This window comes from Pelodiscus sinensis, chromosome 2 (genome assembly GCF_052426305.1).
Source record: "Pelodiscus sinensis isolate ZL-2025 chromosome 2, ASM5242630v1, whole genome shotgun sequence".
NCBI classification, from domain to species: Eukaryota; Metazoa; Chordata; order Testudines; family Trionychidae; genus Pelodiscus; species Pelodiscus sinensis.
Window position 1 is genome coordinate 94008697 of NC_143053.1, and position 22993 is coordinate 94031689.

At 38.7% G+C, this 22993-nt stretch overlaps 1 protein-coding gene across 7 annotated transcripts in view; it reads left to right on the plus strand.

Annotated features, from left to right (window-relative positions):
* The window catches only part of CCDC102B (coiled-coil domain containing 102B), a 336113-nt gene that overhangs the window by 52649 nt on the left and 260471 nt on the right, over positions 1 to 22993 (plus strand). For all 7 annotated transcript variants that reach the window (XM_089776320.1, XM_089776321.1, XM_006121423.5 and 4 more), the window contains one exon: positions 3 to 111. In XM_089776320.1, coding sequence (XP_089632446.1) covers positions 3 to 111 — 109 coding nt within the window. The remainder of the gene's footprint in view (positions 1 to 2; positions 112 to 22993) is intronic.

A 22993-nucleotide genomic window follows, 5' to 3' on the forward strand; every position in this document is an offset into this window, starting at 1 on the left:
AGAATGCATTTTTTCCTGGAAAAAGAAGTAGACAAGCTGCACTCAGATCTCTCTCAATGGAAATGGAAATATGAAGAAATGCGACAGTCCAAGATGGAGAGTCTGAAACAGGTATTTTGGCAGAAAAACAAAATAGTAATAATAAGATGACTGGGAACACAGAGCAAAACAGGCTTTTTTCCTCTCCTGACTAACTGAAAATAAACAACAAATTTTAAGAGGTCTGTGTTTGATGCCTAAATCTACTTCCGCTTACCATGTGAAATTGTATAATACATTTTATATCACTGTGCTCTGTGTGCACCTCCTTGTGGCTGGGTCTGGGGATTGATTCTATTCAGGTCTGATACCCCCCTTTCAGAAAGATTGCTCAAACTGTGTTCCCTCATCCATATCCAAGACTTGCAGTGCTTTCTCTTCTGTGACTCAGCCCTCCAGGTCACTGTATAACCCTCCTTTTCAGGAGTATTGTCAGCATGCTGCATACTGTTCCAGGCAGTCTTATGCTCCAAAGCCAAGTCCTATGTCAATTCCTAAGCCTCTGGGAACCTGGGTCTGCCTACCAGCCCTGGTTCCAGCCCTAGGATTCTTTGTCTAACAACCATGATTGGTTTGCTCCCAGTCTCTATACTTGGACTACACCTTGCTGTTTTCCTAGACTCTTGTTACTACTCTTTTTGATCTCCTGGCATCCCTCTGACGTTGTAAGGATTTTCTTTATTTTTTACTTTGAGCCAGTGTTTTCTGTATAAACAATTCCTTTCACTGGAACAGTGCTGACAATCCCAAAGAACATGATCTATTGTTCCATGGGCCTTGCATGTTAATCCATTTTGTGCACGTTCATTAGAAATAATAGAGAGGTAGCCGTGTTAGTCTGATGTGGCTAAAACAAAAGGAAAAACTATGTAGCACCTTAAAGACTAACAAGATGGTTTAATAGGTGATGAGCTTTCGTGGGCCAGACTCACTTCCTCAGATCATATTCTGGGAGAGAATTGGCATGACCATATATACAAAAGGAATACAATGAAAAAAATGAACACATGATTAAAACCACCTTCTGTACTAAATCTGATTTGTCAGTTTAATAATGTGTTCACTTTTTTCATTGTATTCCTTTGGTATATACGGTCATGCCAATTCTCTTCCAGAATATGATCTGAGGAAATGGGTCTGGCCCACGAAAGCTCATCACCTATTAAACCATCTTGGTAGTCTTTAAAGTGCTACATAGGTTTTCCTTTTGTTTTAATTAGAAATAAGTTACTGTTTAATCCACAATCCCCTGTTATAATTCTAAATAGAGCTACTTTGCTCTTCCTCTCAGGGCCTTGGATTTTGTCAAGATTATTACTGTAGGGTGGACATCTCAGAAACTTTTCCCATTTGTTTTATTCACCCACAGTTCTTGACACTTCTTCCTTAGCTCTTTTTTGATTTGGTGTTTAAATTCCAGTTTGCTTAGAGGAATTTCTATGTTCATTATTAATAGCACTTTTTTGCCTGTTTGTCAGCCAATTCATTGCCTGCTATCCCTATATGTGCCAGGATGCATGCTATTACTGTGCTGTTAATGGTGACAGTTCAGTTATTAGCACTAATATTGCATTAAGGACATTGTCACTTTTGCTATCACACTATCACTGAAAAATTGTGAGACCCTGATAAGGAGTTTCACAGGATGGCTACAGCAGCTGGACACGCATCTGAAATACAATTTAGTTCCAGCATAATCCCTGTTAACTGTAAAGACTGATAAAAAGTTAATCTTCAAGTTTTCTAGAGTCTGAAAGAGGCTCACTGAGAGCAGTTCCAACTGTTCCTGTTTCTTCCATTTTGGAGCCATCTGTATATTTTGGCAACAGTGCCCTCACTTGTCACCAAAAAGTTGATTTATATTGTATATTTATCTCTTTATATTTTTCATTATATAATTCAGTATCTATTATGTGGGGGAGGGAGTTTTCCAGTGATAGAGTATTTTCACATAAATATAGTTTTAGGTTTCTTTCAAGCCTCTTTTCATTAAGATTCTTTATCCTCTTCTGAACCCTATTCGCATGGGGAATTTTGAGGGGATTTTTTCCCTCCACTTCTTAATTTATTAGCTCTGTGTTGTCATATTTACTATTTCCTAGTACTTTGTCCCAAAAGGCTTAAGTCTAGGAGCTTCTTTCTAAGAGTGATAGGCATTTCACTGTCTGTTACTTGTCATACATGCAGAAGTGTTATAATGAAGGCACCACATGTGATGTGCAGTGGCTGTGCTTGAAGAGACTCTAGTTTTCTTAGATTCTGTTCATTGCTGATCCAAAGGCCCGGCATTTGTACTCAATAACTGGTCTAATTAATGCTTTTTATAGTATTGCCACAGTTTTCTTATCTGCTCCTCATGATGTTCCAGAAATACTTTTCAGTTAGTTGTACATTTGCACTTTAATATTTTCAGTGTGGTCTCTCCAAGTGAGCTTATCAAATAGCACACCAAAGAATCTCTAATTTTTTACTGTATTTAGCTGTTGATCATGTCAGTTTAATTTTACAACTTTTTGGACTTTTTGACAATGACACTCTTAATTTGTCTTGAGGTGAATTGGAAGACCCATTATGCACTGTAAGTGCATCATTGATTCTTTTGGCAACTCTTTCAAGGTTTCTGCTTTTGTTCATATGACACAGTTGTCAGCACATAACATGATTCCTATTCCTGTATTCTGCTCCTTAGGGATGTTATCTATCATGATGTTAAAGAGGATCGGACTAATACATCCTCTTGTGGAGTTTCATGTGCAACTGTATATACACTGGAAAAAGCTTTCCCTGTTCTGCTCCTCAGCTTGTATAGACTTTTTGAATCACGTGGCTTCTTAAATAGGTGGCCAGAACTTACACTTTTTCCTTGTTGGAGCTTATTACTCCACTCCCTGCAATTGTTGCTCTTACTCTTTATTCCGTCCATTGTCTCAATTTGTTTACATATCACTGCTATAGTGGTGTGTGTATGTATTTTCCTGCAGTCCCTAACTTTCTCTTTTTGCCCTGTTTATAGCCCTTAGTCAAATATAAAAAAAGTAAAGTAGTCACACAAAGTCTTCACTATTTAAGGATTTTTTTTTGCTGGTTTGTGTGCCTAATTCCTTCCCTGATTACCATTACTCCAACTCACCTGATGAAGTGGGTTTTACTCACGAAAGCTTATGATTCTATATATTTTTGCTAGTCTCTAAGGCTGTGTCTACATTGGCAAGTTTTTGTGCAAAAGCAGCTGCACTTCAAGGTAACTCATGTTTCCCATAATGAAGGTGCAGAAACCCCCACCTTTTGCCTATTTCTCTATCATATTTATGCGTGCCATCTTCAGGTAGTTCATAGCCTAGTTTTTCTATTAGCCAGACCTACTGTATGCATATTACATCAGGTTTTTTCATATCAATAATATCTAAGTTTAATTCCTGCCCAATTGCAGTTACACTGTCTGGATTCCAGATGAAAATAGTCATCATGGTTCTTTTAACCTTCAGTATTTCTTTCACTCCGTCGTTACACTAAATGATTGCTAGGTACCTTTTAGCAGCTGGTATTCTTCTTTTCCCTGTTTGAGATCTACAATTTATTACTTTAATCAGTAACACAACGAATCTCTGTTCGAGAAGTAGTATCCCATCTATCCCAATCTCACTTGTTACATCCTTTCCATTATTTTGTTGCTGGCTATTCCCTTTCCCTATATCAGGTTTTCTTTTTTACTTTTTTAGTTGTCTCCTATCAGTTTCCGCATAAGAGATGCTATGAGTAATTTTGGTTTATTTCTCTAGCTTGTTTTGCCTTAGTACATCTTCTATATGCTGAGCTTTTTTCCTCCACAATTGAAACATTTTTGTTCCATTCCGGCCTCTCAATCATTGTATGAATGTTCATCTCCACACTTGCTGTATTATATTTTCTCTTTGTTGGTACCTGGAACATTTTATAGGAAGAAGAATATAGTTCAGAATATAGTTCAGAATATTTGCTACCCTAAAGTTACGGTAACAGTTATGGTAACTGTTAGCATTCTTTCTAAATGTGATCAGCTGTCAGGGGTGTGCTACTACCTCCTTTTCTGCTAATTAGCCTGTGAGCCATTTTCACCTGTTTATTGCTTTAGTTCTTCTGAAATGTCAGCAGGCACACTATAGACTATTTTTGTTTCTGTGAGGAATTAGGTTGCTGATAGCTTTTTTTTTTTTTAACTGTACCTAGTACATTTGTCTTAAGGAACTCCCACACCTTTTTGATCCCCTATGCAGTCCCTTAACAAGGGATTTTACTGTTATGTAATTTTCCCCTTGCTACTCTATACCTTTGCTTGTTCTTCTGGTTCCAGAAGTCTATCCTCCCTCCTGTTTGTTTACATCCAGTCTTGCTCTGTGTTTTTCCCTTTCCTCACTGTCTAGCCTGGTTTCAGATTTATTTGTTCCATCTCACTCAGTCTAGTCTGTCATCCAAAACCAATCCCAGGCACAGCTCAGCCAGCAAGTCGCCTATTGAACCCTTTATCAGCAACTCAGCACAGCCATTCATCTCAGACTCTTGCTCCAGCCTAGCCAGCAGACCTCTTCTGTTCTCAGCTGCTACTTTATTTATACAAGCTCAGCCTGCCCTTACTTAGCTGGGCTGCATCACTGATTAATCTGCAGGCCCCACACCCACAGGTGCGGTCTATTAGGTTAATTGTCTTAACCTGCTCTGCTTTATGTGGAATGGACACCCCTTTATATCCTGGTTTCTATACTTGTGAAGTGGAAAGAATTTTAATATTACTTTGGGATTCTTCAGGGGTGTGAGAGGGCAAGAGGACAGATCTGTGTACAGTATGGTTTATATTGCCTCACCAGAATGGATACTATGGTAATGAATATTGTAAGATTTCTTCATTTGTTCATATCTTTTCTTCCACTATCTATTCTCAGTAGTCACTGATATGGTTGATTGTGGAACTCCGCTAAACTACTTGGAGAACAGGATAGTTATCCTGATAGTCACTAGAAAGTGAAACTTAGTGACTGTAAGGTCCCATTTAGAGATGGCTTTGAATGATAAGATAATATTTTGCTTATTTTTTTACTTTGAAGTGGTCATATGGTATCTAATATACCTAAGTTGACTCTTACTTAACCTATTTAGGTACAGAGACATCCAGCACACATTTGAAAGCAACTTGATCATCTTCTGGGGAATCTAAAAACCGTTTTGAGGTTTTATACTGTGCAATTCTTCTTGTGCATTTAATTTCTTCACACACAAAATACCTTTTAAAAACATTTGGTATGCAATAAGCCTCCATTGCATTGCTCTAATGAACATTTCATAGAAGATGTACTATGCTCTTGAGATTTTTAATAGATGCACTTTGCTGGTGGTCTAAAGACTAAATAAAACAATATTTATTAAGCAATTTTGCATTAAAATATAAACACAGAAAATATGCATCTTCTAATACTTGCCACTAGTGTGCAGTATAGACTTAGAAATGCTTCAGAGAGAAAGAGAGAGTTCTTTATTCATTAAAATAGACTTTTTTGGTAGCTGGAATATTAAAGAATATTTACTCTAGCTGGTCTAGTTTAAAAAACACGTTGATTCTCACTCCGGATCCCATGGGAGATACAAATCACTATAATTGGCATTTATAAGCACTCCCATTGAAAGTGCCAATATCAGCTGAGAAATGGAAACTAAACTAGTATCCTTCACCTTTAAGTTGAGGTACAGTTTCAGAGCAGTTTAAGAAGCTAAATTTTGCTGCCACTTTTTCTTTTCTGGATAAAAGTAGGAAACCCAGAATTCAGTCACCAGAGTTCTTGATCTTACACAAAAAAACCTCAATAAAAAGTATTTTTCCAATGTCTCTGTCTCTGTGTGTGTGTGTGTGTGTGTGTGTGTGTGTGTGTGTATGTGTGTTTTGCACTATAGCTATTTTGACTTCAATGTCCTGTCATAGAGCTATAATACTACCTTGATGAACTTTCCCCATGGTAGATACGGGACACGAATATACTGAATGGGATCCTATGAGTTGATGTTTATATTCTGAGCTAGTACAGATAGATATAACTCCACTGCAGCCAAAGGGAATATGTTTATTTTACACCATTTGAGGATACGTCCATATACTATGAAAATATGTTTGTGTATCTTTTAAACTTAGCTCCTCTTTAAGAATTTTGCACATGGAAAGGGATGTAAAATACAATATAAAATAAAGCAAGGATCATATTTAACTTTTCCTTAAAAAGTTGCCTTTATTGGAGCCCAATTAACATGAAAGCCTTACATTAAATATGGTATTAGTCAACCAGGAAGTGCTTTAGGGAAGGTGCTGAAGGAGATGAATGCGTCCACATAACAAGTTTGTTGTTGTTGTTTTTTTCTCAATAGTTCTTTGAGAAGTTCCACTGCTACTTATGTCACCTTAAATATTAGCTGCAAAAAATCACTATATAAAAGCAGCACAACTCCTAATGGCTGAAACCAGAGGTGGTCTTGTTCATTTATTGGTGCTACAGGGCTTGTGACCTCCCATTCATCTGCTGTCAGAGTTTTTCTTCCTCATTTAAAATCACTAAGGGTACATCACCACAGCAGAGTTAAACTCAAATTAAGCTACGCTACTTCAGCTATGTCCATTGCGCAGTTTAAGTCTAAATAGCTTAATTCGGCTTTTGGTGCTGTTTACACAGCAGGAGGTCAAAGGAAAAAACATTCTTCCTGGATTTGTAAAGAACAAATCATGTCAAACCAATCTGATAGCTTTCTTTGATAGGATGTCAAGCCTTGTGGATAAGGGAGGAGTGGTGGACATGGTGTACCTAGACTATAGTAAGGCATTTGACATGGTCTTGCTCCTTCTTATCAATAAACCAGGGAAATACAACCTATATGGGCCTACTATAAGGCGAATGCTTAACTGACTGGATAACCATTCTCAGAGAGAAGTTATTAACCATTTATGCTGGAAGGGCATAACAAGTGGGTTTCCACAGGAGTCTGTTTTGGGACTGGTTCTGTTCAATGTCTTCGACAATTTAGATGATGGCATAGAGAGTATGATGATTAAGTTTGCAGATGATTACAAGCTGGGAGGGGTTGCAAAAGCTTTGAAAGGGTCATAATTCAAAATGATCTGTACAGACTAGAGATATGGTCTGAGGTAAATAAGATGAAATTTAATAAAGACAAATGCATAGTACCCTATTTAGGAAGCATAATCCTTTCACACATACAGAATGGGAAGTGGTTGTCTAGGAAGGAATACTGCAGAAAGGGATTTAGGGAACATAGTGGAACACAAGCTAACCATGAGTCAACAGTGTGAGACTGTTGCCAAAAAAAGCAAACATGATTCTGGGATGCACAGAAATGTTGTGAGCAAGACATGAGAAGTTATTTTTCTGCTCTACTCTATGCTGATTAGGCCTCTATTGATGTATTGTGTCTGGTTCTGGGCACCACATTTCAAGAAAGATGCGGAGAAATTGGAGAAGGTCCAGAGAAGAGCAACAAAATGATTAAAGGTCTAGAAAACATGACCTATGAGAAAAGACTGAAAGAATTGGGCTTGTTTAGTTTAGAAAAGAGAAGACTAAGTGAGGACATGATAGCAGTTTTCAAGTATCTGAAAAGGTGTCACAAGGAGGAGGGAGAAAACGTGTTCTGCTTGGCCTCTTATGACAGGAAAAGAAACAATGGACTTAAATTGTAGCAAGGGAGATTTGGATTGGACAGTAGGAAAAACTTCCTAACTGTCAGGGTAGTTAAATACTAGAATAAATTGCCTAGGAAGGTTGTGGAATCTCCATATTTAAAAGCAGGTTGGATAGATGTCTATCAGGGATGATCTAGATGGTGCTTTGTCCTGTCATGAGGTCAGGGACGGGACTCGATGATCTCTCGAGGTCCCTTCCAGTTTAGTGTTCAGTGATTCTATGACTAATTAATAATGTCCGTTATTGCAAAATAATGCTACTGTGTAGACGTAACCAAAGAAACTAATGTGTATCCAAAGAAACTAATACTTGAAAAGAGGGGAAGGTCAGAAAAACTGAGAAAACAATTAACAAGTGAGAAACTGTAAAATGGCAAGTTTATGAACAAGAATCAGTGGCAGGCTGACAGTCAGCAGAAGAGTAAATTAAAGCTTAGTAGCCTGATTTGCAGTTGCCATGCACCTTTGTGTTGTCATTTTAATCTGTGGTATAACGCATTACCAAAATCAATACAGTAGCCTTTTACAGTCATTTTGCATTTCTGTAAATGACTGCACAGTGCCTGATTCGATCAGAAAGGAAAATGGAAAAGAGCAGTTATAGAGCTGAAAAGACTGAAGAGTAAAAAGGGAAAAAAATCCCATTGCTTCATTTAAATAGCATAGGGTATGTCTACACTAGCCCCCTAGTTTGAACTAGGGAGGCTAATGTAGGCATTCGAACTTGCAAATGAAGCCTGGGATTTAAATATCCTGGGTTTTATTTGCATGTTTCTGGCCGGCCGCCATTTTTAAATGCTACTAGTCCAGACTAACTGCCCGCGGTTACACGAACTCCTCCTGGAATGAGATGTAACAGGTCATTTGAACTAAGGACTTAGTTCAAATTACCGTTTAACTGCCGCATGTAGCCTCGGGCAGTTAGTCCGGACTAATGGCATTTAAAAATAGCGGCCGTCCGGAAACATGCAGATAAAACCCAGGATATTTAAATCCCAGGCTTCATTTGCAAGTTCAAATGCCTACATTAGCCTCCCTAGTTCAAACTAGGGGGCTAGTGTAGATGTACCCTTAGTGTTAATTTCAAATAAAAACATATAAGGAAGGGCTTTGTGTCCTTTATGATGCACAATTAAAAGAATCAGTATCTAAACCAAGGCAAAGCTGCAATCATTCTTCCAGATGCATTTGCCCATGGATCCATCATCAATAAACTCAATTATTATGCTTTTAGGCAAAAACAGTAATATATATAATTATCACATGTTGTTCTTTGTTTAAGCAGCAATCATGTATTCTGTTCTGTGCATAATTTATGACTTCTTTATAGTGCAGAAATGAGTTCTTAGGAAACACTTGAATGAGGATTTTTTTAAAAATTTTATTTATTTTATTTTTAGTTGAACTATTTTCTATAAAGTTAGATTTCTGGCATAAAGTCCATTCAAGTTTGCCTTTGAGACTATTTTGCCATATTCCCTTAGTTTCCCGCTCTGACAAAAGTTCCTATCAATAAATTGATTTGCTGATTTTGAAAGATTAGTATTAATCTGGGGGAAATGAATATGTATTCATCAATTACTGGTGCTCAGAAAATTGAAATGAATTAACTTAAACAATGTGCATAAAATTACCGTATATTCCGGCGTACAAGACGACCTCTGATGTTAAAAAACATCCCCCCAAAATCGGGGGTCGTCTTGTACGCCGGATGCCCCGCCGCCGGAGCCCCTCCGCGGCTTTGAAAGCCTCGGGGGAAGCCGGCGGGGGGGCATCCCAGGCGCGCATGGGCTGCCCCCCCGCCGGAGCCCCTCCGCGGCTTTGAAAGCCTTGGGGGAAGCCGGCGGCGGGGCATCCCAGGCAGGGGACCATCTCCAGCAGACCAGGGACACCGGGATCAAAGGAGGCGGAGGGGCGCTGGGGTATAAGATGAAACCCTATCTTTTAATTAAAAAGATAGGGGGTCGTCTTATACACCCAGTCGCCCTATACGCCGGAAAATACGGTATTCCAGGATGAATACTTCATTTAAGGAACCCAGTTCTAATTTTTTGTACTTCCTGTAGTAGCTGTCTTTCCTCTAGTCTTATCCAATCCAAGCTGAGGGTAATTATTAGAGATGGTTTGAAAAATTTCTCAAATTGTTTTTGAAGAAAATATCCCTTTTCTCCGCAAAAATGTCCTGGGTTTTTGATAGGAAAAAATAAGATCTCCAACTCTTTTTTTTGTTTGTTTTTCAAAGCATAGTGTTGTTCAGTTTTCTAAAACAAAAACACAAACCAAAAATACTCTATACTAAATTTATTTTTGTTGGAAAAAATGAAAAAACAATTTTCATGGAACATGGCACTTGTTTCAGTTATTTAAAAATTTTTATTCAAAAAAATAATTACTATTTTCTGATCAGCTCTAATAATCATTTCTGTCTTGAGTCATTTTGAGGAGGATTTACTATGCGAATGGACTTACTGATTTAAGTAGTATTATTTGTGTAAGTTTTCATCCATGTAAATTGCTCAACCTAGCTCTTGAGGATAAATCTATCTATTAATGAATTAGATACATAAAGAACAACTTGTTTACCAAGAATCCTACGCTATTTTTCACAAGTTTACATTATTTACTTAGTACAAAGACTGCTGATTATGCTTAATTGTAGGGATACACAAGCCATAAAGGCAACTAAACTTCAGTATTGTATGCTGTTGGGGAGTTTTAGTTTCACAAGAGATTTAGTGATCTTCCCCAGCTGATGGCTTTGTGTATGCCTTAGAAAGGAATATTTAGAAAGACCCGTGACATGTCACCTTCCTGATTTCAAATGGATCTCTCCATGATCTCTGAGAAAACAGATAGATAAGCAGATGGTGCTTGTCCACAACTGCAAGCTTGAAGTATCTTGTACTATGAGAATTTGGATGTAGTGTCACTCCAAACTTGGTGTCAAGAAAATATATAGAGAATTAACAAGAATGGTCAATGCTGGGTTTAGTAAAAAGTACAGTTATCTGCTGAATATGTAAATTTACTTCCACATCTGGTTGACTAGTGTATGATGAAGAAAAGATTTGTTGTTTCATTGTGGCTATTGAAAAATAAGTTGATTTATTTCAATCAGATATAATATATATAGAGAGAAGATGTGTATCACTTTTTGAACTAAGTAGAAGCATTGAAGGCTAGAGGGGAAGATAGCCAGCTATGAACCATTCTGATGTTTGATTTGTAACATGATTTTGCCTCTTCAGGCTTCATGTGCTGACTGTCTCTGAGATAAAACATATAGATGGTATCATGAGCTCTCATGAGCACAGCCCATTTCTTCAGATGACCAGAGTTTTTGTGTGTTAAGTTTAAGTTTATCCTGTACAGATTAACTCGGCTACCCCCTGAAGCTTCTGAGATAAAGGCATTGGAGCTGTTGCAATACATCCTCTGTTTCCTCAGATTCTAATTAATCAAATGAATCAATATTGGATGAAATAATTAATGGTGTTTTGTTTAGATAGAAATAAATTCTGTCCTTAAGTACACCTATGGAACCCTATTACTTTCATGAACAGTAAGGAGAATGAAGTAAGGAAGTGATCCACAACCCCCAAAACCAATGTAAATCTTTTCTGTTGTCAGGAAATTTTGGATCAGTTGAATGGCTGATAAATTCTGTACCCCTTTAGGTTCTTCATGGCAAGTATCACTTTGTGACATGGAAATAAATGTAGCATTTATTCACATGATCGTGCAGAGAACAAGAGGGAGGAGCCTGGTTAACCACATAAGCACAGGCTGTGCTACCTTTCGTGGTGATTGGCCCACTAAAGGAGGTTGATCAAGTGTCATTACTCTTAGCTTCTTTAGTTACTGCTTTAAGTCTGTATGAAGAAAGTAGGTTCACTCTCAGAAGATGAACCACATGGGAAGGCTGTATGTCCCAGCCATCTTCTCCATCAAGTCCAGCCACCACTATACTTTCTCTTTTCTCTTGCAAGACGTGAGCCTCCATTTCTTGCTGAGGTAAAACACCCATCTATTTCAGAGGTCAGCAAGGAACAGAGGTTTAACTCACAGATAAAAATGGGAGCAGAATATTGCTTAATCCTGGCTTTCCATAGCACAGATTCACAATTAAATAGAGGGCTTCATTATAGCAGTACATGACCGTGTAGACATTATAACAGTGTCTACACTGCAGGAGGCTGATAAGAACACATGTCCCGTCAGCTTCCCTTATTCTTCGCAGAATGAGGAGTACACAACACCAGAGGGCGCTGACCTCGGCATTTCACTTGACCAACTAAATCAAAGGCCTGAAGATTGACCCCTGGAGGGTCAATCTTTTCCGTATTATAGATGAGCCCACAGAGGAGCAGCCATGTTATTCTGTATATGTAAAAATAAGGAGCCCTGTGGCACTTTAGAGTAACAGACTTAATAGGGAATGAGCTTCTGTGGGTAAAACCCACTTCATCAGATGAAGTGGAGGGAGTTTACAGAGGTGTATGTATAATGACAACAGGTTTTTTTCCCCACATATTTTAGTGTTTACAACTGGCTTGATAATTTAAAATGAAAACATTTTACATGCTTGGTTCTCTTTCTGCTTGTGTATTGTCCAAGAATATATCATGACATTTTAAAATCTATTAGTTTTGAATTATTTGAAGAATAATTTCTATACAATTTTGATTATTAATAAAACTTCTGTTGCAACTATTCAAAATTCAAGTTGTTTTGATTAAACACACACTGCTCATCTGGCATGGTTGTGTTCCCTGAGTGGAGACATATAACTATTAACATTACATTGCACAATTACAACTGAAATTTTGACTTGATTGTATTTGGAAATATTCAGTAAGATTTTGCTGCTTCAGTTAATATTCCTGCCCATAAACTCACTTACTAACATAGTCATGAAAAGAAAGCATAAAAGAGAAGCCAACACAGTCAAAGGAAGTTTCTTTCAAAATTAAAGCAAATATTTTCTAAAAAAAACCCTACATTTACTCTTCTGTATATAGTGTCAAATGAATTATCTGTTTTGTGACTCTATCAGAGTACCCATTTCTAAGTTTGGCAAATTACACATACTCAACATAAAGACCCACTTAAATAGATAGGACTGTGAAGTGTGGGACTTCCCAATATCAGTGAGGATGCTGCAAACTTAGGCTTTATTAACAACTATGCTTATTGGATAGTTGACTAGTTGCTTACATCCTTACCTCCTGCACCGTTATTTCCGTCATGTATTCATGCAAGTCATTTCCAGCTTCATCTGTGTGTGTGCTGCAGCTGGTTAGTCACATCTTGGCTTTTACCAGCTTTCCCCACCATTGCTGCCCAAGTCATACAATTTCACCCAGAAATGAATGTATTGTAATGCACAGCCCTGTCCTGGTCAATACAAGTTTATATAAATAAGTTAATAGAAATAATAAGCATATAAATAGCCACCCCAAATGGAGATGCTCAAAGACTTCACATTAAGCACCCTGCTTTACACATTAAAACCAATATATTAACTATAAAGAGACTTTTCATGGGTAAACACAATGGGGCACAGAGATCAGAAATGGTTAGAAGAAAATATATATATAAACACAACTGGTTTTTGACTCAGCAAACTACAATAAACTTATAGCTGCATGCTTTCAGTAGTCTTATTAGCAAAACTTCTTAGGTCAGGACTCCTCCTCCCGGAATCCAACTAATATTTCCTTGTTTAAAAATCTCAGAGAGGTAGCCATGCTGGTCTGTAACTTTTCAAACAATGAGGAGTCCTGTGGCACCTTAGGCTACATCTACACTGCAGTGCTATTTTGGGATACCAGAAATATCCCAAAATAACTAATCTGTGTCTTTTGAGCAAGCCCGTTATTTCAAAATCTAATGAGCCTGCTATTCCAACATCCCTGTGAACATTGTTCCACAAGGAGTAAGGGACATTTTGGAATAGTGCCCTATTTTGAAATTAACTTGAAATAAGTTATGCAATTTGCATGATTCAAATTGCATAGCTTATTTTGAGATAGGGTGCAATGTAGATGCACCCTTGGAGACTAACAAAAATATATTTCCAGTATCCTGAGCTTTCATGGGCAAAGCCACTCAAAATCATCTAATCTGAAGAAGTGGGTTTTACCCACAAAAGCTCATGCTATAGATAGATAGATAGATAGATAGATAGATATAGTCTCTAAGGTGCCATGAGACTACTTGTTTTTAATATTTCCTTTGTTTTTCGGGTGCCGTTTATGCAGTACCTTGAGCAGGGAGATCCTTGGTGAGTTTCCCTGTTGTTGGGTGAAGTAAGTATAAGAATTGTTTCGTTGTTTGTGGTAGCATAAGTCTCTTCAGTTAGCTCACGCTGCTAGTGATTATGAGTAGTGATTAGGGGGTGTTTTGAGGATCTAACATCAAAATAGAAAGCTCTTAAATCTCCAAACAGTTTGAGCCAACATGTCAGCCATCTGTTACAAAGGAATATACAGGACCTCAGAACATGGATCACAAGTCTCTGCTCAGTTCCATCCTGTTTATTGCTTAAAGTTCTTAAATCTGCTTTATCTACCCAGAAGCACTCTCACACTTGGCCTTTACAAAAGAACCATTATCTCTTTAATTTCCTCAAATGTAATAAATTGTTGAGTTTTCTTATATATGCCTTCATAACTGCAATATTCTTTGACCTTTGCAGAGCTGGCCAAATAATAAACATGCAGAGGATTTACTTAGAATGCTGTTTATGTACACAAGAATCTCATCTGACTCCAATAACAGAATGTACTTTCATTGTAGTCAGGCAATATTGCATGGAGGTTTGTGCATACATAGATTTTATTCCCTACTGTCATTGACTTCTTGTGTGATCTTGGAGGAAGAGATGGATCCCCTCTGAGCTTAATTTCAAACTTGTGCATCAGCACAATATATAGTATTATTTGGTGGGCACATAAATTGTAAAGCATTTTGTGCCTTTTGTGGAAAGTGCTTTATGAGTACAATGCATTACTTATTTATTTGCTGCTGCTAACTGTTATAAATTCAGCTGGACCGTTCTAGTAATTCTATTCTAAATTACCAAAATTATTTTAGGTAGGTAGTGTCTTGTACTAGATTGGAATAATGTTTTTGTTACTTATTAAATAACATAGGGCAGTGCTATGCACCCTGTTGCTAAAATGAATAGCACCTTATTTCACAACCCATCCTGTTGAAATAATGGGCAACTCTTAAAAATGGATGACAAGCTGAAGTTACTGAGACCACTGGCTATTATGCTGATTAGTGTTGTCTAATTGTTTCCTTGTGCTCCTGTATGCTTATATCCACCAGTTGTCTCTTGTCTGAGATAGTCAGTGCCCCCAATATGGTAACAATCTTCAGTATTAAGATGGTGAGGCTGTTCTGCAATGCAAGAAGATGAGGTGCTGTTCAGCGTAAGTTAGGATATCACGGTGGCCCATAGTGAAATGTATGTACTGAGAAACTGAAATTCAAGTGTCCAAACTTCTTGTTGTGGGTTTGGAGAATTAAGGTTTCCTTAAAAAGCAACCAATTACTGTGATGCTTCTTTCCTGAAAACATTGTTTTGCTGTGTAATACAGATGGGAGTGCTTTTTCTGACTCCAAGATCCATGCTTCCCTTATCCACCCCAACAGCCATGAAGGCAGATTACCCCAGAACGGAAAAGAAGCTATGATGGCTGTTCAATAGTAGGAAAGATTTGTGCAAGTTGGTCTCAACCCCGTAACAACTGTTAGAGACCCATATGTCAGGGAGATGATTGTGGTAAAGAGGGTTTTTTCCCCAAAAAACCAAAGAAACCATAATACAAACCAAACCAGCCTTCAGATCACGTAAACTCTCTATAAATATGGCACTTCTGTCATTACAACTTTTCTTAAATTAAAGGGTAAAAACCACAATTTATAACTGTTTCAAGTGCCGTTTAAAAAAAAAGTTGTTCTCTATGGAAACAAGTTGATCTCCTTTGAAATATAAACCAAATGTCTATTATTGAACCTCAAAACACATGCGGGAATTAATGAACAGGCATCTTAAATTCTTGCAAAGCTAGAATGTCACTGAGGCAAATTAAAGGATGAAAGCTCTTTCTTAGCTTCAGATCTTTTGGCTAAGAAGGCTCCAAAGCAGCTGCCCTCTGAGATTCAAAATTAAATTAGAAGAAATAATTGCTATAATCCCTTTGCCTAAAACAATCTTTGCCATTTACATAGGTTTTTCAACACAGTTTGTGTAACTTGCTGCTGCTGCCACCCCTGCTGTGTTCTTCTGTCATAATCCAATCGACTACAAGAAAAGCATGCTAATGTTTATAAAAATCCCATTGAAATGAACATCACTGGTTCCAATTTTTCCTTCCAAAGCTGAAGAACATAAAAATTCAGGTGTGTGTCTTAGTTTTTGGTTTTTGTTTTGTTTGTTTTTCTTCCCCCAGAGACGGTCCGGATCAGGAGAAAACTAATACATGGATTTGTTTTTGTTCCAATGGATGAAAATCTCACTTGTCAGTGTAAAGTAGCAAAGAGAAATATTCTGTGGTTTCATACATACAGAAGTGCTGATTCGTCAAGTAAATGATAGCTTGTCAGGTTCTAAGGATTTTGGCTGAGTCCTTTATCATTTTTAAAGGACCTCTCAAAGGATTAGCTCATTCTCATTCTTTTCTTGACTGTGGTTAGAACACACTTTAAATTCTGCTAAAACCATATAGAACATTCATTTAGACTATAATTATGTGCAGCTTTAGGCAAAAATGCAGTTATAAAATTAAATCATAATAATCCTATTGTAAATCTCATTTACACATAGAAATATGGCAAACTGTGCATATTATACAAGATATTTTGTTGCATGAGTAATTTAAAATAGAGTGGAAAGTACTTGAGAAAATGATTGGCTATAATAATGGAGCTTCAAAAGTTGGGGGAGGGCGATTGGGTTGTGGTTGGATTAAATTAAAAGTTTTATTATCATTGTTTGTTAATTGCCAATAACAAACAGAGGTCTATACCACTAGAATACTCAAGGAAATGACTGAGGAGCTATCTGAGTCATTAGCTATGATCTTTGAAAACTCATGGAAGACTGGAGATATTGACTGGAAAAGGGCAAATACAGTGCCAATACTGGTTGAACCTCCCTGGTCTGAGACTCTCTGGTCCAGCAATATCTGTGGTTTGGCAGGCATAGAGAGCACCAGCAGCAGAGGTTGCCCACAGCTGGCAGTCCACAGGGTCAGAGGCCTGTGGGCAGGGCTGGCAGTTGGGGGCAGGGAGCCCTGCTACCCAGAGGCATGGAGCCCTGCCACAGCCAGAGTGAGGTCAACCCAGAGAAACGGTCCAGAAGGAGGCTGGCACAGAGAGGAGCCCTGCTGGCCAGGGGTGCGGAGCCTGACTGGCTGGAGCAGGGCCAGCAGCCAAGGGCTGGGAGTCATGTGAGCTGGGGGCATGGATCCCTGCTGAGGCTGATGGTGGGGCTGGCAGTAGCTGAGCAGTAGCCAGGAGAGGAGCCTGTGCTAGGAGCAGGGAGCCCACTGGCCAGACTGGGGCTGGCAGCTCCAAAGAGGAACCCCACCAGGAGCAGCAGATCCCAGCAGAAAGTAGCACAGTGGCTGGGGTTGCAGCTAGGAGAGCCCCAGGAGAGCCTTAGTCCTGACATCCCCTGCTCCAGCAAATTCCCTAGTTCAGGACCACTCAGATCCTGAGGGTGCTCAATCAAATAGGCCCAACCTGTATATAAAAAAGGAACTAGGGACAACGTGGGGAAATACAAACTAGTCAGCTTAGCTTCTGTACCCAGAAAGATAATGAAGCAAATAATTGAGAAATCAATTTGAAAACATCTAGAAAATAATGAGGCGATAAGTAACAGACAGCATGGATTTGTCAAGAACAAATTGTGTCAAACTAACCTGATAGCTTTCTTTGATCAGGTAATAAATCTTGTGGATAGGAAAGAAGCAGTCTATGTGATGTATCTTGCATTTAGTAAGGTTTTTAATACTGTCTTACATGACCTTCTCATAAACAAAGGAAATACAATGTAGATGGAGATAAGGTGAGTACATAGCTGGTTGGATAACCATTCTTGGAGGCTACATCTACACTGCAGGCTTTTTGCACAAGAACAAATGTTCTTGCACAAAAACGTGCTGAGCGTCTACACTGCATGTGCATTCTTGTGCAAGTAAATTTACAGTAAAGAGTCAGAACAGAGGGCTTCTTGTGCAAGAGTTATTCCTGTCCCCATGAGGAATAAGCCCTATTGCACAAGAAAGCAGTGTGGATGGGCTACAGGGGTTTCTTGCGCAACCCCCCCCCCCATGGCTAAAATGGCCATCAGAGCTTTCTTGCGCAAGAGAGCATCCACACTGCCATGGATGCTCTTGCACAAAAGCACATGGCAGTGTGGACGCACTCTTGCGCAAGATTTTTTGCACAAGAACTCTTGCACAAAACAGTTCTTGCTCAAGAAGCCTGCAGTGTAGATGTAGCCAGAGAGTAGTAGTCAGTGGTTCTTAGTCATCCCACATCAAGTGGGACACAGCAGGAATCAGTTCTGGGTCCAGTTCTGTTCAATATCTTAATAATTTAGATAATGGCATAGAGAGCACACTTTTATAAAGCTTTCAGAGGGGTTGCAAGTGCTTTGGATGATAGGGTTATAATTCAAAATGATCTGGAGAAATGCACTGAAGCAAACAAGAAGATATTCAATATGAACAATAGTAAAGCACGCCACTTGGGAAGGTAGAATAAGTTGCACACACTCAAAATGGGAAATGACTACTAGGAAGGAGTAGTGTGGAAAGGGATCTGGAGAACATGGTGGAATACAAAGTAAATGTGAGTGTACAGTGTAACACTGCAAAAAGTGAACATCATTCTGGGATGTATTAGCAAGAGTGTTATCAGTAAGATTCAACAAATAATTTTTCCAATCTAATCAATGCTGATTTAGTCTTCAGCTGCAGCATTGTGTCCAGTTCTGGGCATCCCATTTCAGGAAAGATGTGGACAAAATGGAAAACATCCAGAGAGAAGCAACAAAAACAATTAAATATCTAGGAAACATGACCTATGCGGAAAGATTGAAAGAACAGAGTTAGTTTAGTCTGGAAAAGAGAAGACTGAAAGGGGACATATGTACTTAAATATTATATTTGTTACAAGGAGCAGGGAGAAAAAATGTTCTTAAGCTCTGAAGTTTGGACAAAGAGCAATAGGCTTAAATCTTAGCAAGGAAGGTTTATGTTGGACTTCCTTTCAGAGTGATTAGCCACTGAAAATAATTGCTTAGGGAGATTGTGGAATATCCATAACGGGAGATTATTAAAAATAGGTTAGAAAAACTCCTGTCAGGGATGGTCTAGATAAAAAAAAAAAGTCATGCTATGAGTGCAAGGGACTGAACTGGATGACCTCTTCAGGTACCTTCCAGGCATATGAATACAAGATTCTAGTCTTCAATTAAGACACACAATAAAAGACAATCCATACATTGAAGAGCTTTAATTTAATAATAATAAAAAAAGGTAACCCACCCTCTTTTCCCCCCATCTACTCCATGCAGTCAAGCCCCTTATCTCCCCCTTCCCAGGAGGCTTGTTGAGAGTGCTGAGTTTCCACCACTCTCTCCTCCTGCAGAGGGATGTTCTAAACTCCCCTCCCCTCTGACTCACCAGGCAATTAACTACTTACTCACTCATTGCCTCCCTAGACCCCCAGCCATTGATTGTCTCCTTATCTCCCTTTTTACCCGCTCTGGGAGCTTCTCAGTTTGTTGGCAGCTAGTTCCATTTAGCTGCTTGCTCAGTGAGAGCTCTTCCCCCTGCCAATCAGCTGTGCTCTGTACCTGCGCAGAAGCTTTGAACTTTTGAGCAGAGCGCAGAAAGCTGCTGTGCAGGTGTACAGTTTACAGGGAACCTTGGCAGTATCCAAGGAGGCCGGTGGCATGGGACCTCCCCTGATATGGCAAACTCCCTCATATAGCACCAGTCAGGTCCTGAAGGTGCCGGACAAGGGAGGTCCAACCTGTAACTGATTATTATAATGTATCTGTGTTCTTTCCAGAAAAATACATATTGATGCTCTCTGCCATTGTCCGGTGGTTTTCTCCTTGTTATATGTCCAGCAGCCCCCTTTCTAAGGTCTGAATTTGCCATCTCAGAGCAGGCTATTATAGGAATTGCTGTGTGCAATCCTTGCACATGTCTTTACATTGATGTCCCTCACACATTTTAAAAAGTATCTCTTTAGTGTCACATGGATGAAAATGCCCCATCGTTTCCGAATGAGAAACATCAACCATCTGAAGAAAAGTCTAAGCTTGTCAATATAGTAAGAGACCTGTTAAAAATTGACTCCTTCAGCCTAACATTAACGATTCCAAAGGAGAAAATCCCATTGTTCAGGTCTAATTTGCTTAAATCACCTGGCAAATTGTGGAATTTCCATTAGAACAAGATCAATGTAGATTTTGGTGTCTTTCTCTAAGGCCTGTTCTGCTTCCATTGAGAGCTACTTTATTGGGACTGTAGGTAGAGAGTCTGCTGCTATGAATGCTTTCCCTGCTATGTGTTCAATGTGAAAAGAAAATTGCATCAGCCATAATCAGAATCTTAGATGAAAGGTCAGCCAGTGCTTTTGAATCAATAATGTCAACAAAGGTTTATGGTCTGTTTCTATGTTACAATTCAAGGCAGACACAGACATGCACTGGCTGAAGTGAGTGCTGGAGCTTCCGTTCTCATTTGGGCATACTGCTTCTTGGTTTCTGAAAGTCGTCTTCATATTATTGCAATAGGTCTCTGGTATGCTTCTTGTTGCCTTTTGGTGATCGTTGCTCTTGACTAATATGAACATACATCCACTGCTACTACTGTTGGATAGTTTACAAAATATTATGCCAAAACAGGTGGAAGTATTAGTACTTTATTTATTTTGACAACTGTGGTTTTGATGTGTGCTCTTCCAGAACCATCTATTATGATGATTGAGATCTATTAAAGGTTTTGTTAGATGAGGTAAATTTGATAGCAAGTTTCAGAAGGGTAGTTATGTTAGTTTCAGCAAAAACAACAAGGAGTCCGGTGGCATTTTAAAGATAACAAATTTATTAGGGTATTAGTGCATAAACTTTCAGCCTACAACTACTTCCTCAGATACTGAAGAGAAAAAGAAAGAACAGAGGAAAAAAGGATATACAGATGGGACTGTGATATCAGTGCTAATTAAATCAGAATGTCACAGTCCTATTTTTATATCCTCTTTTTTTCTTTCTGTCTCTCTTTTTCTTTTCAACATCTGAGGAAGTGAGTTGTCGTTCACAAAAGCTTATGCACTAGTTTTAATGTGCCACCAGGCTCCTTGTTAAATTTGATCAGGAATTCCCCAAATGAGGGAACTTTTCACTGCAGAGATATCTCTGTGTTCTGGTAAGGCAAATAAGGCCTTCAGTTTGTCTAAATGCAGCTGAATTCACTGCTAATTATGTGCCTTATAATTTAATTTGCTCCTTTCCAAATTCACATTTTCTAATTCAGTGAGGCCAGCTTTTTAGAAGCATCTTGAAATTTCAGGTACTGTAGTTGTTTGTCACATTCATTTTTATCTCTCTTATAAACCAATAAGTCATCTGTATGGCAAAGGATGCTAGGCAAACCAGACACAATCTAAGAGAAATTTTTCTGGAAATGTTCCTGTGCTACAGATCTGCAAATGGAAGATGGCCGGCAAGGTGATGGATGTAATTAATGATACACATTCTTTAGCAAGTAGATATCATGCAGGAACTTGCTATAGCATCTAATGTTGAGAATACTTTGGTGTCTGGAGTAAGATCATCAGTTGTGCTTGCTCAGTACTTCTGATGCCCTAACATGCCAGCAAGTTTGCCCAATGGACCACCCTGCCTGTGTGACTTAGGAAGAGAATAGACCAATTCTTAAACATAGCACCAGGAAATCACTGACCGCTCAACACATGTACCCATGACTGTGCATCCCTGTGCTCATCTCTCCATGCCCTGCTCCTGCTTTGTTCTGCCACAACCACATCTCAGACCCCACCTTGCATTCAGACTTGTTTGCATTTTGTTCCAGCCTTGTTTCTGCCTCAAAACCAGCATTTCCCTGACTCTGGTAATGTGGTTCCAACCCTTGGGTTTAACTCCTGACTCTGATCAAACCCTTGGGTCGTGTATTTGGAATCTGACCACTTATTATCCGATCCACTTACATTTGTCCTCCTGTAACTGAAATCGTGTCTGGTCAATCATGGAAAAAAAATCATGTTATCTATATGTGCTTTTACTACGTTGTATAAGAGCCACAAAAATGCTGTTTTTTGGCACTGAGCACAGTGTGCAATCTTCTCCCCCATCCTCCCCACAAGTCTTCTCTCTGGAAAATAACCTAGTTAACTTACTATCTCTTTAATTTATCTTTGACATACCCTATCTAAAGCACGCACATGTGCTGTGGGGCAGTGGGAGCAAAAGGGAATTACTGATGGCATCAGTTTTATTTTATTCTCCCTGAATGCTTTCCTAACCTCATGAAGACATCAATACATCTCCCTGATGACTTTTGTTTAAGCAATTAATCCTTAATATCTTTACTATGGATAGTCTTTTTATTGAGAGCAACCTTTCTGTCTCTTCTCTGTTTTTCCCAGTGTGGTGTTACTGGTAGAATCTTGAGGTCTTCCTGGATCTTCATTCTGGGATCAATTATAATCATTTTGGGAATTGCGGTGACTCGAGGTTGTCTCAAAATCAACTTAAAATTCAAGGTTTTCACTGCGTAGAACCCTTCTTGAATAGCTTCTCTATGTTCTGTTGAATATATAGTCCCTAAAAGTATGGACTCAATTATTTGATAACACTACTTATTTGATTGTTTCCACAACTTTTGATCACCCCAAAGATTCTGATTTTTTTTTCCTTTAGGCCTCAGTGGACCATCACGATCATCTAGTAGTCTAACCTCCTACACATTAAGTTTACCCTGTTGAAATTAAGTATCTTAATTGGGGACCTTTTTTTGTTTGTCCTTCCATTTACTTTAACTCATAATCACTCAAATCAAGCTTGTCTCCTACTACCAGGACCTCACTACTTTCTAATTAAAGCTATAATGGCAAAATCTTTTCTTGATTCGTTGACTATTTAATAACAAAATCTGTTGCCTACCACATCCAGAAATATCTGGG